Source organism: Polyodon spathula, chromosome 8 (assembly GCF_017654505.1).
Source record: "Polyodon spathula isolate WHYD16114869_AA chromosome 8, ASM1765450v1, whole genome shotgun sequence".
Taxonomy (NCBI): domain Eukaryota; kingdom Metazoa; phylum Chordata; class Actinopteri; order Acipenseriformes; family Polyodontidae; genus Polyodon; species Polyodon spathula.
In genome coordinates this window covers 40467486-40486156 of record NC_054541.1, presented here as the reverse complement: position 1 = coordinate 40486156, position 18671 = coordinate 40467486, and the positions used below count along the sequence as shown (strand labels likewise).

The 18671-nt window shown below is 36.1% G+C and overlaps 1 protein-coding gene across 4 annotated transcripts in view; it reads left to right on the top strand.

Annotated features, from left to right (window-relative positions):
- Positions 1-18671, top strand: part of LOC121319955 (forkhead box protein P2-like) — a 136460-nt gene that overhangs the window by 97415 nt on the left and 20374 nt on the right. For 2 of the 4 annotated variants that reach the window (XM_041257959.1, XM_041257961.1), the window contains 5 exons: positions 8382-8519; positions 9510-9599; positions 11884-12061; positions 13573-13786; positions 15370-15474. In XM_041257959.1, the coding sequence (XP_041113893.1) occupies positions 8388-8519; positions 9510-9599; positions 11884-12061; positions 13573-13786; positions 15370-15474 (719 nt within the window). In that variant the 5' untranslated portion in view covers positions 8382-8387. Of the gene's footprint in view, positions 1-8378; positions 8520-9509; positions 9600-11883; positions 12062-13572; positions 13787-15369; positions 15475-18671 lie in introns of all 4 variants that reach the window. The other 2 variants (XM_041257958.1, XM_041257960.1) reach the window with 1 other exon arrangement.

Here is an 18671-nt window from a genome sequence, read left to right as displayed (position 1 = left end):
GTAAGCAGCTGAAACATGTGCCCGTCACCTTCTACTCAGTAAAACGGATATTCTGGGTTTAAACATATATGCCTATGCCTCCCAGAAATAATTTTACAATTTCATAAAGTTAATTTAAGTCAGGCAAACATTTTTTTCTGGTTTTCTGAGCTTAAAAAAAAAAAAAAGTATTATAGGTCATATATGTTGTAAATTGAAAAGAATGACTGCATGGTACTGCTAGCAAGCAACCATGACAGGAAAAGTGTGGTGTATAGCCTAGACAAACAGTTTATCTCATTTAGGAAACAGAGCCAAACGTCTATTCCTGCCTTTATTCCCAATTTCCCAAAGACCAAAAGTGAAACTATAACAGTGGGTAAAACTGTACTGCAAGGTGTAGCTGCAGAATATGGCCATCCAATGTGCACTTTATACTTTTTTAGTTTTGCATAAAGACAAAGTTTGGTTGCTTCCGACACTTGCCCTACATCACCTGAATGTTTTGTTTCTTTACATTTCTGAGATCAGCAACAGATCATAACTACAGAGACGTTAAAACTGGTATAGCAGAGGTCCTAAAAATAATATTTTTGTTTTAGTATTTTTCTCCTTAACTAGCTGAAACAATTAAAAGTTTAATGTCAAAATAAATTTAGCAAAGGCAGAACACATTTCTAGCTGCAAATTGCACAGCTGCAGTATGTTCTAAAATGAGAGACATGTACAGGTACAATCACAGATAACTGTCGACCCGTGACCCTCCTCCTGGCTATAATAACATCAAAGCACTAAGAATATTGGAGCCGATTTGCACAGCTTTACTGTGTACTGGTTGTCAGTTTCCTATACGATTACCTTGTTTAATGCTGGGTATAAAAGAATGTCATAAGTTGTTTGAAGGAGACCTACACTAAATTTTACAGTACACATGTCATGTATATTTATAATTACTGCATAAAGTGAATACTGCATGCTTACACACATTTTATTTGTTGAATGTTTTGAGGTTTTTTTTTTTATGTTCAGAAAGAGGGATGCTCAATAGTCACCAAAAAAAATCGCAGTCTGTTTAGTGATAATTGCTCTGGTACTTTGGAGCCATGACTGACCCAGTGGTTTCTACCTATATTTTTGTAGACTGATTTCAGTGATCCATGTTTCCTGGTGACTGGCAAGGTGGGACTAAATTAGTCATGTGCTTTCCCTTAATCCCACTAGTCAATGTCATTTCAGTTTTGACGAAGACAAGGTTGTTTTCGAAGATGGCTTTGGCCATAAATACCCCCTTGTTGCTGTTTATGGGTTAGATTACCAAACTGAATCCTTACATGGGAGACTTCTGGAATTTGAACAAACCTACAGTAGGACTGTACCTGGTGAGCTAATGGAGCAGATCTTTAGGATGGTAAGATTTTTAAATGTGATCCTGGTAGTTACATTTCCATCCCTTTTATTAAAGCAGCTCATCACTTGGTCGTTTACGATAGATGAGTATATCAGTCCAGGCTTTACCATTGATGTAACTGAAGACTGTAAGCCATTGTGTTGATATATGACCTCTGACTTCCCATTGGCTAGACTGTAATGATCTGTTAACTGTAAACATGAATGTGTTAAATGGGTTCAGCTCTTCCTTATTTTTATTTAATTGAAAAATCAGATCTGTTCTTCCACGCATCTTTCAATAGAATTTGAGCACATCAAAACAGGAAGCTTCTGGCAATAAAATCAACTTTTTAAACAGAAAGAATAGAATTTAGCTACCAATACATCTTAAGATTTTTAAATATTGCAGGAAAGAAAATTAGCTATAGAACACATATATAAATTACTCTATACAAGTATCTAAGTACCTTAAGGCATTCATTTACTTTAAGTATTATCATCTAAATGCTTTCACTTGACTAATTTTATCTTCTAGTTGATTGTGGTGTTGATGCACAAGCTGTTTTGCACAGTTGCATAATGTGACAGGTCTTCTATTACACCCAAAGCCCAATGGAGCACTCAATAAACACTATTTTTAACCTGTAAAGCCCGTTGCCATCACACACTGCTTATTAGAATACACACAACAGCCTTTTTTTAGTCACTTTTTATTGTAACTGATATCTTTGAAAATCATTTTCTGCAATAACAATCTTTACCCACAGGGAGTCAGTGTGCTAGAAGTGTGTGTGTATTTGAAATTTGTGTTTTACTAAGATGTTAATTATTTAGGTAATTTAATAATTCAAATGCATAATTTAGCAATGAGTGTCTGTGTTAAATTTCAGTAACTGTTCGTAAAATCAATTTTTCAGCATAGCATTGCATATTGAACCTGTACATACCCAATAACAAAATAATACTATTACTGAGATATTTTTGATACATAGATGCCCCAGTCCCATTGACTTAGCAGTCTTATAGCTTCTTGGGGTAAGAAAGGTTTAGCAGGATGTAGCTGAAGTACATATAAGGAACTTGGCTAATCTAAATATAATGCAACGTGAAGTAAATACCAACTGAACGTTTCATCGGTATTTCCACAAATAGCTTACACAAGCAAAATAGCAAAACAAAAAAACTGTCCTAAAAAAGCATTTGCAGCCTCACGAGTGGAGCATCTGGTAAAGCTGTTCCACATGGAGTACAGGATATGTCCTATAGCCTGGACGTCGCCGGTTCAAGTCCAGGCTATTCCACTGCCGACCATGGACAGGAGCTCCTAGGGGGCGGCGCACGATTGGCTGTGTGCAGCCCGGGGAGGGGGGGGCTGGGTCAGCCAGGGTGTCCTTGGCTCACTGGGCACCAGCGACCCCTGTGGTCTGGCTGGGTGCCTGCAGGCTTGCCTGTAAGCTGTCCAGTGCTGCGTTGTCCTCTGACTCTGTAGCTCTGAGGTGGCTGCATGGTGGGCCTGCATTGTGTAAAAGAAGCGGTCGGCTGACTGCACACGCTTCGGAAGACAAGTCAGCGCAGGGGTGGTAGCGTTGAGCTGAGCCTAAAAATAATTGGCAATTCCAAATTGGAGAGAAAAAGATAAAACAATTGCCGACTACTAAATAAAAAAAGCTTTTGTATACAAAGATGAGTGAATTTATCCAATTATTTTATTGCGGCTGTTCATATTAAACAAAATGTGTGATAGCGACTTGATAGTATGATTGTTATTATAGATCTTAATTCTTATGATCTGTTTTAATTAATAGTCTGTGCCTTTTGGGGAAATATATTTTCTGAATAAACAGAATGTTTAGTTAAATTGACATCCACAATGTAACAAGAAGCTCTTCATCTTATCTGAAGACATACATATTTCTTTTTATGTTATGTTAAATTGTGTTTCACTAAATACTCTAAAAGATACACAATATTAAATTGACAAACAATTAAAATACCTGTCTCGTATTGAGGTTGTAAAACTGTCAGAAAACAAGCAATCTTTCAATTTGTAATACCTACAGGACAAGTTAGCTAAATTTGTAGAACAGGAAAGGTTCATCATTGCTATGCAAAAGCAGTTGAAATATAACCTAAAGGCAAGCAGAAAAGTGATTCAGAGCTTTGATGTAGCAGCAACAAATTTACCTACAGACAGAGAAGATACATGGAAGCAATAAACGAATTTTGCTAGTCCTACACATGCAATCTGATTATTCTGGCCAAAGTGTTAATTGGATCCTAACTGGCAGATCTGATATCTGTAGCTTGGTAGTGGGAAACCTTTCGAAGTGATGAACTATAATTCACTGAACTGCTTGAAGCACTTGTAATTTAGTGCATGTCATGCTATGAAGAGCCTGGCCTAATGGACTTCCTATTACCTGCAGCATCAGTAACCTTTCAATGAAACTCGCTGTTGAAGTAAAAAGAGAATATCGGCCGAGATTCTATGCAGGAAAGGAAGTATCTTTAAAAAAAAAAAAAAAAAAAAGTTATATTTATTTAGTACATTGTTAAAAAAAAAAAACATACAAATAAATAATAATTTATCCACATTGAATGTTTTATTTAGTTATTTTTTGCTTTAATATTACAAGAAAATGGTAAAAACAGGGAGCATAAGCGTATTCTTGATTTAATTCACGCTGAGCTACTTACTGTAAAGTTGCTTCTAATTTTGTCAGGAAACTTGTATTGCACAACATTTAAGTGTGTGTGTGTATAAACAAATATCTTAATTTCAGTCTTTAAATGTTCTGTGACAATACAATAAATTGAAAAATGTTTGTTTGTTTGTTTTGATATGGGTAATAAAAAGTTGCTTGATTTACAGAGTATTTATTTTTCTGGCCGTTTTTCATTAAGAATAAATGCAGACTTCATGACTTTAAAGTACCCTTTGCAGTTTTTTATTGCATAACATACTACCAGTTGTTTGTGCTATTTGCAGTGACAGGACCTTAATGCAGTATGACAGGCAAGAATGGCTGTGGTTACCACTGGCATTTTAATTGTTCGTTGTCAGGTAGTAAGTGATAGGTGACTGAAACTTGACAGATACTGAGCATTATAAACTGAAGAAAGCAATAAAATATAGCGTACATATACATTATTATTGTCAAGATTAACAAGCAACAGTACATTTGTATTTGCACCTTAAAAATATAGTACTGTCAGAGAGCCAAGGAGAACTGAACTCATTTGTGCAAATTTTCACTGATGTTGCTTCAGCATATTTGGCAGCATTGGCAAATTCTAAACATAAACAAATGTAGATATAAAGCTAGAGGTATATCCACAATGTAAAGTAGTTACAGGGGCTCATGGTTTGTTTCTTCCGTATCTCCTACATGCTTCTCTGGAAGCTGACCTTTGTCAGTCAAAAAGCCTCATCACTGGCTCCAAGTGCAGCAGGATCACCTTAATGATCTGCTCTTCTTCTGAGAAGTGGGTTATGTTTTCTCATCAGGATCCAATTTAAAGGTCTTTGTTCTATTCTTGAACTTCAGAGCCAAATGGCAAGTTAGTTTAGAGCCTTCTGTTTTTGTGATTGAAAAAAAAATAAGATTGCTGTATATGATACAGATAAACTCCAGGCTGTTTTTAAAGTTGTTTTAAATTACCTTTCCACATGCTATTGTTTATTAAAAGGGGTTGTTCCCAGAGTTTATTTTATTTCTTTGAAACATATCAGACGAGTTCAGAGCTTGCTTTTAGTTAGTGCCACGGTCGTTTTAAACTGTAATTAGTTTGGTTTTCTAATTAAGATTGCAATTTTAAAAAGATGTGTTATGCCACTTGAACTGTACTTGAAATTGAGTAATGTTATAGGTGAACCCCATAGTATACAACAGAAAAAGAGAATTGAAGCTTGCAGTATTGGGGGGGATAAAATTGCTCGTTTTAATGTGCGGATGTTTACATTGAGACTGGCTCATAAATGCTTATTAATGTTAGCCCTTCTTTCTGCAAGCTTTCAGAAGAAATATTTTCTGCAATTCAACCTCCATTCCTCTCTATTCACCACACTTGTCAATCAGCTAGTTGCTGTATCTACAGGAATGGAGGTGTTGTATTCTGGCAATTATCATGTCATATACTTGAAAATGTAAATGAATGTGTGTGTAAAATTAAATTTATGGGTTGTCAGTGCAGAATAAGAACCAGGAGAGCAATTACTTATCTGCTTTCATCTTTCCAGCACTGATACGTCAAGCAGAAAACCATGCAGTTAAATGCTGGAATTGGCATTGTACAGGTCCTAAAATGAATAGGCTGGTGCCTTTTGTTGCCTTTTCTGGCTTTTTGTTTTGAAGAGCAATGAAATTAAGATGATTATCATCCATCACTGTGCAAAAAAGCTAATGAAAGAAGCTTCCTTCCTATATTTATTTTGGCTTTTCGTAGAGCCATATTTTCAAGACAGCATCTCTTTTGTTGGAGATAAATATTATTTATTATCATTTCTAATGTTATATTAAAAGGGTTTAAGAGAAAGCACATGCTACGCTTTAAAATGGTAAAACACATTTTCAATTACATTATATAAATAAAAGCTGTATTTACTTTAATAATGTAAATATACCTTATTAGGTGTAGAGTTTTGTTGTATATATGTATTTATGTGATATTGTGTCTTATATTTATATTAGCACATGTGTTGTGATACTTAGCTTTTTGAACATTGCAGTGTGTGTATTTTAAAAGCTGTTATCTGTTACAGGAGAAGGTTTGAAGCATTTTAAACATAGACTATTAGTACAGTGCTGTTAATTAATGACAAATGTATTTATTTTGCAAGCAGATGTCCCCTCAAATGGTATTTTTCTGCAGTTGGCTTCTGTATATACCTGTAGTTATAGAAGCAATTTTTATAATGAGAGTGTAAGATATTCAGTAGCTGCTATGCAGTTAGTTTTTAGGAGTCTAATGAACAATGGTACAGATTTGTTTGAATATGAATGTGCAGTGGCTTGGAGTTTGACCTTCAGCTGTGATTTCAGTTCATCAGGATTAGTCAAGCTAGGCGATCAAGACTGCTAATGCATAATGACTTATAAAATGAAAAATGTGTAGTGACCATGCAAATGTTTCAGCTAATCAAAGAGGGGAACTTTAGCTTTGAGAGGAAAGAAAACAAGGACATGTCAAGGCCTAAAGTGGAGATGTATGTAAAATAATCCAGGCAGCTTGATTAGTCAGAGTGGAGTTAGAAATGTATTATTGGCCTCTTAACATATGGTAACGTGTGTGTGTGTGATATATATATACACACACACACACACATATATGTTAGAAATAAAGATGAACAGAGCTTGTTTTGTACCAACAGTAAATATAATCAGTTAATTGTTGTTAATTCTAAGAAGGGTTAAATGAAAATAACTGAAATATGTACCACTGTAAATGCAAATACAATTAAGGTGCATTATATGTTTATACAATATTGCAATACAAAGTTGTTGGTGTGAAAGCTATTTTTTTTTTTGGTAATTTGTAACTTTTTCCTCAAACTGTAAAAAAAAAAAAAAAAAAAAAAATGATTGTCTGAAGGCTTAAAAAGAAACTATTCTACATTTGTTTCTTAAAAATTGTAGCTATTGCCTGTTGTTTGTGTGTAAAAATACACCACTCCTGTTTAGTGCAATATCAATAAAAACATTGTGTGGACATTGACTTAAAAGTATGTCACTAATCTGGTTGTTTATTGCCAAAATGAATCAAGAAACCTTTTCAAATTTTCATTCTAACAAGTAAGCTTTTGATTGATGGTTTTAAATTACAGTTTTTGCCTTTTCTGTTCTCCCGTATTAAAATATGTGATTTATTTTATTCACAAAATAAAGGGGTTCTTTATAATTGTGAATACCACTTCCTGAACCTCCTATATAAATAATTCCTGCACAGCTGCAATTAGGGATATTATTATTCAGGTTTTCATGTCAAGCACCGACACCATCCTAATGCATAACAAGATTTTTGTTGATTTTAAATTTATTCAGCGGTTAACATTTTTAAATTTAAATGCTTTTATATAAAAAAAATAAATAAATAAATAAAAATTTAAAAATTCCATACCGGAAGTGAGATGTTTTTTACATCCGCATTTTACTCTTGCAACAGTATATGGTTTAGGATTATTGAAGTATCTTAAGGTGCTATTTATATTCTGTTAACATTTATTTTTTGTTTACAAAAGGCTATCGTATTTGTGTTCCTGGAAAGAAAGTAATTGCATTCCTCAAAGGTTATAAACATGTCATGTTAGCTGGTTAGCACAAGCAGAGCCATTAAACCATGTTTCTGCACCAGCTGTTGAGCACATTCCTCAGGCTTCCAGCAATCGGTTTGCATCTCAGTGCAACAGCAAACAAGGCAGAAAAAAACTGTTAGTTAAGAACCTGTGTCAGAAATCCATTCTGTACAAAGCACAATGGACTAACGTTATAGTGGAACATTGCCAAAAGTCTTAAACTGTTGGTGCTTAGTTAACTGTTAAGGATAACTATGACACAATGCATTGAAGTGGTCAGTGCCTAAGGATTTCACATGGTGGTTCATCTACATTTCAATAACATAATTTTCCAGTATACTGTGTAGATTTGGTTTTGCAGTGGATTCTGCCAACCAGTAGTAGTTTTTTTAGTTTTTTGTTTTTTGTTTTTTGTTTACGTATATTTTAAGACAATATTCAAACAATGTATTTCATGGAACTGTAGGTTTCAGAATTAAGCCATCACTAATTTGAATGAAGTGGGTTTTTTGTTTTAACCCTTTAGTTATTTTAGTGTTCTTGAGAGTGCTTAGCTGAAGCTTGGAAAAAGTTAAACAGTTACAACAATTTGGATAGACGGAAGTAATCAAAAATGTGATTACAATTTATAGATTGTAATGGGATGCAGTTAGATATGTGGAATTTGTCCTTTTTGTTTGATGTGTTCTCTCTCTCTCTCTCTCTCTCTCTGTCTCAGCAGGTGCCTATGTCAGTGGCCATGATGACTCCCCAGGTGATCACCCCTCAGCAAATGCAGCAGCTCCTCCAACAGCAAGTGCTATCCCCACAGCAGCTTCAGGCTCTTCTCCAGCAGCAGCAAGCAGTCATGTTACAGCAGGTACTCTACCTTGTCTGCCCTTGACATAGTTAGTAACACAAGGATGTCCCTCTCGGAACCAGATCAGACCCAATTGACTCTTTCCACAAAGGGGGAACTGGATACACAATTGATCTGAAGGGTTTAAAAGTAAAACTGGGGAGCGGGGAAAAACTGAAGCTTTAGTTCAGTAGCTGTTTTTTTTTTTTTAATGTATGGGTTTATGGATGTGCTGTGCATTAGAAATGTTTTGCATACAAAACAAGATTTTTCATTAATTTAGACTACCTACAATTTTGTGATTGTTGAGTTCTGTTTATTAAACACAACTGAAAATGAAGATTAATTTGCAAAATTATGTGGAGGTTTCTTTTTAATCATAAAAAAATAGAAATGCATAAAATAAATCTCTGCTTGTAATTCAGCTACTGCATTTGCAGGCATGTGTATATATTCAGTATCAGGACCCCTAAAGCCCAATCACTTGAAGTTGTAATTTTGGCATTCTGCAGAACAGACTGACAGATTAATTAACTTTTACTAAGAAATGGACAATTGTGTTTTGTCTCCGTGAAACTTTGACTTCACTCTGGCTCTATGCGTGGCATGTAATTTATTTTGATTTGTTACATTAGGGAATAGGCTATAATATTATGTGAATTCAGCTGGTTATATGCTGTAAACACACACGTGAAGGAAAAATGTACTACTGCTAGATAGACTACACATGTGGTGTAGGTGATGGTCTTATGCCATAGTGCAAAGTAAAAAAATCAAACAAAAAAAAAATCATCGTTTTTAAACCAATACTCCAAACACACCAGCAAACAACATCAATAATCACAGTTTCTTAAAATCATAGATTTTGTAGTTTGATTACTCTGGCATAAGAATATCTGTATTAAACCTTTTTTTTTATGAAAAACACATTTAAACTGCTTACCAAAATTAATGATTGCATGTAACAGTTTGAGATTAATTTTATAACAAACTCTGTATGTTTTTGTTCAGCAACATCTCCAGGAGTTTTATAAAAAACAACAGGAACAGTTACACCTTCAACTTTTACAGCAACAGCACCCAGGCAAGCAAGTAAAGGAGGTATGTACTGGGCAATAGCATATGAGATAGGTGGGTGGAGAGAGAAAAGGAAAAGAGCATTTCTCCTTATAACAAGGCTCTGTCTGTCAAATATATATTATATGATTTTTACTGAGCCTAATAATAGTGACAGTAGAACCCTCATGTTCCTCTGTTTTGTAGCGCAGGACTCGAGAGTTCTACTCCAAGACTGCTGTCTTCTAATGTTCACTAATGAATCGAAGTGTACAAAGAGCAAGCTGTGTGATGGACAAAGCACTGATTATCTTGTAGGATTTAGAGATTCTAAGTTGTAGAGGGGGGGTCTTTTTTTTTCTTCTTCCTCTGAGGTACAGCGATACAGCTCAGAGAGCATGCAAATTTAGCCTAATGTTAAAAACCCAGGTTACGTATAGACTTCAAAGTCACAGGGCCCTGATTAATGAACTGAGCTACTGTAGGTTTGGACTGGTGAGCAGAAAGTTACAGTTTGATGTGCTCATAAATCAACCTGACAGTTCTGCTTCCATGGCCTAGCTTACATTTGTCAAAAAAACTGCATCGAATATAAACTTAATATAAACAAAACATGTTGAAGTAGTTAAATTGATCAGCAGGTATCGCAGACATTCTCTTCAAGCGGCCCATTATGCAAGCATACAGGAAACAGCTCTGACCTCCCGAGGCTTTGTTTCTGTTTGGATTTGTGAATAGAATTTCAGACAGCCATCAAATATGGAATAGAAATTGCTCCCTTATTTCTCTTGAGACTTTGGGCAATCCACATGACTTGCTCCATTATGCAGTCTGTTTTCCAGTGAGCGCATCAGAAGTTTTGGTTTTCCCCAAACTAAAAGGAAAGGTCTTCCACAGCAGCTTGTATTCCTCTGAAGTGTGACTGCCCTCACATATCCTCTTGAGTCTTAAGAACTCCAGTTTGTCTTGTAATTCCTCACACAATTGGAAGTTAGACTTATTCTTGTAATAGGGCACTTCTTTGCCTTGAATGAATTCCCAGTTTTAATGTATTCTGACAAGAGAAAGCTAACAGGGCAGTGCTATGAAGGCTACATCCCAGTTTACTAATAGATCACTGGAGACCACATTCATGGCCCACTGAGGACCAAACTTACTCAGTTGCAAAAACAGGAGTGCCTGCAAATAATATATATATATATATATATATATATATATATATATATATATATATATATATATATATATATATATATATAAGTCTATATATTATGTAACACAGCCTCAAGGCTGAGGTTCGTTTAGACACAGACACAAGATTTAAGTTTTTAGAGCGTTCACACACTTTTGTTATTTACAATGACAAAATAAAAAAAACAAAAACCTAACTCACACATGGAGTGCTAACTACACTTTTTAAAGAAAAAACCCTAAACCATAAAACCGGCCAGCTAAGCTGTTTACGAGTTGCAAAACACAGACAAATAAAAAAAGGTTCACATGTACGTTATTAAAACCACACTGGTTTCTTCACCATGATGGATGGCCTCTCTTCACACTGACTGGAGACTGCCCAGATCAAACATTTTCTTAATTATAGCAGACAGGTGGCATTCATTCTCAATTAGAGCCAGGTGAACGTGGTATTCTGGGGGATGTAGTCTTTTGGCCCTTCTTGGACTACATTGCTCTCCTTTCCCCCCTAGTGTGCTACAATATATGATGATATGAAGATTTATACTAAAGATTTATACTAAAGGCAGGTTCATGCAAACCCACAGTTTCTTTGAATATATTTGTGTAGAAGAACCAAGTTACTGCAAGATTTTAAAAGAAATAGTAGTAAAACAATAATGCCTGATGCAAGCAAACTTATCATGATGATATTGTTATAATTCACATTTTAATACCATGTTTAATTTGCTATTTCTTTTTAAAATGTTGAACTATATTGGGCTGTAAGGACTACTGAAGCTTGTCTGTAATTACTGTAAATGTCTAGACATGCTAATGATTTTAAGCAACATCACAGGAAGCAGTGCAGCTTAGTGGTGAAGAGCAGTAGAGAAGGTCCAGGTTCCAGGCTTGTAAGCCCCTCCACTTCTTAGTGCTTCCCCATCCTATCCAGCTGTAAAACAGCTTACAGGAGGAACCCTCTGATTACAGCATGCATCAGCTCAACTGGCTTATTATGGTTACATTTGTTACAGAAGATAGTAATCATGGCTGCTGAGAGCAGTGTAGAATTGGAAGGTGTGTGCCAAAAAATCAGTAAGGTCATGCATTGCACTGTGCCGACTTTCTATTGTAATGTGTGCTTTCTCTATAGCAACAGCAACAGCAACAACAACAGCAGCAGCTAGCAGCCCAGCAGCTTGTCTTCCAACAGCAGCTCCTTCAGATGCAGCAACTCCAGCAGCAACAGCACCTCCTGAACCTGCAGCGACAGGGCCTCATCTCCATGCCTCCTGGACAGTCTCCCCTCCCTGTCCAATCCCTGCCACAAGGTACATGCAGCACCACAAGCTTACACGTGCGACAGCAGCTGCATTGTGGACATCATGTGGATTGTGTTTTGTGGTGTTGGTGCTTTTGTTCTCATTAGTTACATATGATGTTAATCATATTATCAGTTTTGGGGAGTAAAAACAGCAATGTGGGAGCTGTTGTTGATGGTGATATTAATAATACTGCTGCGGCTTTAGTAAATCTGTTTAGATGACATTTACATTACACTACATTTTTAAAGGCACTTTAAAGGAACATGCCTGAACAAAATGCATAGTTTTATTGTATGTATTTATTTAATTCATATTCATAACTCATAGCAACACATAATCTAATATATATTAGACATATTTGGATGGTCTTATGAAGTCAGAAAGCATGAATTTTAAACCAAGTACAGCAAACACAACAGAAAACAGTAGTCTTCTCAGTGCCAAATTTACATCAGCCAATCACAGACCCTGTTACTGATGGTATGAACAATCACCTACAACCTTTCACCGGCATGAGGAGGATGAACTACCTACAGAGCCAGAATGGCTTCTTAACAATCGGTCAGCTGCAGCTACAAAACAGGTGCTCAAGTGGGCTTTTAAGTTGTGACTCAAGTTTTGAAGGTCCCAAAGATTTTAACTATCATAAAGAAGGTATATTTTATGTTTTTAAACAAAAGACGTAACTATTTTAAAATCATATGTCAACGTGAACTAAGACACAAATAAGGAGTTTAGAAGCAATACTGTTCCCTGACTATAAAAAATTGTGGTTAATATGCCAATAGATTTGTTGTTTTAAATGATATAGATGTAAATGATTTAATTCAGTATGGCACATCATTGTATACAATAACTGTCAATCAGTATGTCATGATTATTATGCTGGGGCACAACTTTTAGATATGATTCAGTTTGTATTTTCAAGCAACCTAAATGTGTAACATTAGTACTTAACACACCTATTAATAAATTGATTGTTTCCAGACCCTAAAGTAATTATTTTATGTTACCTGATAAACTGAATTGAAAAGGTTCTCCAGGTCTGTGGAGATGACAGATGTTTAAAATAGGAGAGTTTCTCAAAGTCTTCAATGTAAATTCAGTAACAAACATTTCAATTAGTAGTCTTTTATCAGTCCTCAGTGTTTGTTTTAGTACTGCTAAATTTAGCATTATGGAGTGTTTAATAGTTACGGATGTTCACAGACATCATTGATAATAAGTCTGTAGAACTTACAGATCTATCATTTTCTGGTTCAAGTTGGTTCACCAATGTGGCACATTTAATATGCTACCCTAAACCACGTCAAACCAAAACTGTTTTGTTAACAAATTAAGAAATAAATAAATAAATTTAAGTGTTGCAACAAAAATTGTAAAAGGTTGATCTATTATACACTCAATGAAGAGACATATTTGTTGTGTGTGTTCTTTTTTTTTTTTTTGACAGAATAATCACATTTTTTCTGAAAACATGTTTTTATTGTTGGTTTACTGTATTTTTGATTTTGTAGCTGGTTTGAGCCCCGCAGAAATCCAGCAGCTGTGGAAAGAAGTAACCGGGGCTCACAAAGTGGAAGACAATGGCATTAAACACGGAGGGCTTGACCTCACTACTAACAATTCTTCCTCTACTACCTCCACGACCACTTCCAAAGCATCACCACCTATTACCCATCATTCCACAGTGAATGGACAGTCTTCAATCCTCAGTTCGAGAAGAGATAGGTAACGATTGATCCTCCATTACTTTTCAGATTTTCCAGTGTGTCATGCGTGTACAGTACGGTTTGAATTCAACAAACAAAACTACAGATATATGAGGCTGTCAAGAGGAGAATGCGTGTTTGGAAGAGCGTGATGTTACATACGTGGCAGACACAGATCACTGGTTGTTGACGCGCCGCACAGACACGCAGATTTCATTAACACAGGTGCTGCCACTAGGGTACCAGCAAAGGTTGCCCTAGTGTTAGATTTAATCAAGAAAACAAAACAAAGCTAAAAATAAAAGTTTACTACACAGACGGTGAGCACTAGTCCCACTAAAAGGAACGTTCCACTCCAGGAATCTACTACAATACGCAAACCCTCTCTATACTGTTTGGGAGCAACATCCCCTAAACTGACCTACATCTGGGCTTCCGGAGCCACAGCATCCTCACAGCGACTCTGGCGTCTTCAAACGGACTCGGCTAGGCAATGCATTCATGAGCACTATCTTGCAGTGGAAGGGTTTTGTGTAGTAGTTCTGTCCCTGGAGTGGACACTCTCCTCCTCAATGTCAGCACAGCAAGCTTTTTCTCAGCGCCTGTCTGTATGGCTATGGCCGTGCAGTAGCCTCGAGTTGTGGTGCAGACACTTTTTGACCTGTGTGCAGCCTCCCTGGGCATGCCCCCCAGCCAATCAGGACCTACCGATCAACTCGGCACCTGCTCAATTAGTTGCTTAGCAACATGTCTCCTGTTGCGCATCCCAGCTGCTTCCATAAAGGAACACATGCACTCAAGAACCAGCAACAGGACTCTCCCTGTCTTAATGTTACATTTAGTTTTTTGAATGATGGATGTGTTTGTTTATCCAGTAAAACTACTGTAATATCAAAAACATTAACAGATATCCCTATGTGGCGATGTACCATTTAATAACATGCTCATACAAGAAAGTATGCCAGAGAACTGTGTACAGAAAACGTTCCCTCAGTGTGCATTAAGAATTTAGTATTTCTCTTTTGAAATTACTTGTCATATAAACAGAATACAAGATGTCAAGATGGGTTCTATAATGTTTATATGCCATACTACTGGAATACAAGTCATTTCATATTTCTATTTATCTGCCTTATCTATTATTTAAGCACTTCAACAGCAAGATGCCAAGTATTTAGAAAGAGTGCAGACCTAAAGAAAGGTAGATGTGCTCTATAAATTATTTAAAATAGATATGAACTAACTAGGTGCTAAAATGTGCTGGAACAAACGCAGACATCAACAACAAAAAAGAATACAAAGAAAATACTTTCTATCTGTAAGCATCCCATAGGCATCTATATATACACATATACATAAACACACACACACACACACAATTCAAGTCATCTTTGATCCAGTTGTCTTCTTAATTGGAACGTCATCCAGCATCCAGGCTTGGCAGTTGAACTGTTCAATTGAATGATTAATTTTTCCTGACTGCATTGAGCTCAATTGACCTGTTTTGACCCATTTGTCACTGATTGTAACCTGACAGGCGCTAGCAGCCTCAAATGATTATGGCTTTTGAGATGAATCTGACGCCAGTTTCTTATCCTGCAGCTCGTTACATGAGGAGACTGGGGCCTCTCATTCTCTGTATGGCCATGGAGTGTGCAAATGGCCTGGTTGTGAAAGCATCTGTGAAGATTTTCGCCAGTTTTTAAAGTAAGTTGACTGGAACTGCCAGTGAATTATGTGGATTAATAGTTTGTGGAAAGCTTTTAGTTATTTATTTATTTATTTATGTATTTATTTTTCAGGAACTAAGTTTCAGCAGATGTGTTCATGCTATATTTAATTTAGAACTGTGGCAAAGTGGTTAACAGTGTGCAGGTGCAGGAATGCAGTGATCAATGAATGGACAGACAACGATAATCCAAGTGCAATTGTGTTACAAAATGTTTTATTTGTAAATCCAATGGTCTGATGACAAAACGGCAGTAAACAATAACAGTGAGAGCAGACAATCCAGCGGCGTGTATTGCTCTGTTGTTAATCCCTGGGTTGGTACCGTAGTAATAATATCCCCATTCCTAAACAACTACACAAACACAAACACAAGTGCACAGTGAGTACTAAAGTGCTTGTGGTATAAATACAGTTATTCGTGAAACAATGAGCAGCGATGTTCGGGTAAGTGCTGGCCTTTGGCGACAGCTCCGGATCGTGTTTCGGCCGTCTAATAACAACAAACAGTATAGACACGACAAAAACAAACAAAACACTGACGATAACAATACAGGTCCTCCTTCCAGTTCAGCATAACCATAAAAAGAAACCGATCACTTCGATACGGTCCCATTTGTATCATCAATCTTGACCCCTTGGTGAACTAGTGCAACTGCTCCTCCAATCCGCGGCTGCCAAGTCATGTCCCTTCTGGGTTGATGATTTAGTGTATCGTAGCTCCGCCCGCTTTGCAGCTACAGCATTTACTAGTTTTAGTCAAAATACAGCCCATTAAAGTGTTTAACATTTTCCTGAAAGTACCTCACATTCAATTTGTATGCCTTTTTATAGAGCACTTTGACGGCTGGGGTCATTAAGCTTAAAAACGTAAAGCAAAGTGATAAAAGGTGCCTTTTAATGGATTTAAAAAAAAAAAATCAAGCTTTTCATGTCATTGTGGATCTTAATTTTGGCTAATGTATGTGTTTTGGTTATAAGATATAAGCTTAATATTTTTGTATACAGTAGAAATTGTAGCCATGGAATAAGCAGAGTATGTGAAATGATCTTTTTATAGATGCATAGTTTCACAATCTGTGTATCCAGTGTTGTCATGGAGCAGCTAACAGAGTGAATTAACTCTTCATGCTTCATCAACAATTTAGTTAATTATCTCATTTGTAATTGGTCTACTTTGTTCCCAGGATGTTAGTGGGGGCATCAAAGACGAGGTATTTGCAGTGCTGCAGATTATAGGTTATCTATCGCACAACCTCTCAGACAAACGAATGTGAGCATTAGAAAGAGATAAATCGTAGATTTAAATATTTTTAATTAAGTGTAAAATAATGATTGTACACTGTTTTATAGTTGGGCATCCCTGTGCAGATTTACATAGCCGTAAATGTCCTTTGTTTCCCTGTTTGCTCATAAGTAAACCTGCTCATTACATATTTGTGCTATACAAGAGAAACATGTAGAAGCTATGGAATGCATAACAGTGTATGATTTAAAAAAAAAAAAAAAAAAAAAACAGATCTGTTTAATTTAGACATTATTTGGCCAGTAGTCCAGCTGGTAGTCTACACTGTGTAGAGTAGTGTCACAAAGAAAAGTGAACATGCTACCCACTGCTTAATGCATATGTCCAGGGCATGAATCTGATAATGTCAGCTTATCAGTGGCAGCCTTGTGGATTTCAGAAACAGGCTAATACAAAGTTTTAAGAGATCCTAGTTACTGTTCTGAAGTTGAACCTTTGGCTACAAAGAAGTAGTTAATCTTCCATCTTGTGTAAAGAGCTGGTTGTGCAGCAGCATCTGAAAGGAGGATTACAACTGAAAACAGTAACTTCTGTTCTCTCATCATAGAAAAGGATTTTCACTGGAGTCAGAAATTAAGTGTGTGTGTGTGTGTGTTGTAAAAATGATGTAATGCATATCTTTGTTTTAGATTTTCCGTTTTCTTAAATTCTTTGAAGATGGTTAATACTAATTCTTTAGTATTAACATTTAATATTTTTCATGTCCTAAATATATTCTGACGTTTAACTGTTTGTAAATTCAGATAAAGCAACAGTTAGAGAGTGTAAAAGCAGAGAAGTAATTGAATGATGAAAGCATGCATCTTAGGTTAGCAATCAAAAAAAAGTAAAGAAATTAAAAATAAAAAAACAAGATTATCAGTTACTGTTCTATGTTCATGGGAATTGCCTTAAAAATTGTTTAGTTCTGTCAACATTTACCTTTTTTTCTTCAGGTTAACATTTTTTATTTCAATTTTTTTTTTTGTGTGTGATGAAACGTGGTAGCAGATCACAGCAGAAGTATCCAGGGGGGAGACTAGTGCACTGTAACCTGTATGCAGCAAACTCCAACAAACAACACAACATGATCTGCAGTACAAAGATGGCTAATGCTTTTTTTGTTATGGAGAAATCTTTGTTGGTGTCAGGGTAAATCTTTTTATGCTTTAGGAGATGTGTCAGTTTGCCCCCAGTAATGATCAGGTTTATCATTCGAAGCATGAACACAGTTTTAAAACAGTTTACATAAGAAATCTGTCAAAATCAAATGCCACGATGACTGAAAATCATTCAGATCTGAGGGCTGTTTCGGGTTCCATATGGAGCGAGTTCATCTGAGTTCTCAACCTGTTCTTTATTGTGCTCATACAGGCCTGTTTGGAGTCTACGGACAGAAAACGAGGCCCCTAAATAAGTTTTTAGTTTTACATACTAGTAGAGGATGGCGTTTGAGGAAGGGAAGTAACTTTTGAACTAATAGTATATAGAAAGTAAAACATTTTAAATGTGCATTTTGTGAAGCACGTTTGTGCATTGTTCACAGTCTTGCCCTGTGTGTTAGATAATGAATTAAACAAAATTGATTGCACCTTGTGAAGAGACTTGTTTTATCTGTTGCCATCTCTTTATTACCTACAGCCGAAATGCTGTAAATGGCAAGTGCAGCCACTAACCTGACCAGCAGTGTCTATACTGGGTTGTTAATTAAAACCAAGAAGACAGACCTGATGGTTCTTAAAACACTGCCAGGTTGCAGGCTGGCTGTAACAAAACCTTTTCAACTTAAAGCATTCATGTCACACTGACTGACATGCTAATAAGCACCAAGAAAGCAGTAAAAGGAACCATTTATGCCAACCATTTATGCTTGTATAGCTGACAATTTGTA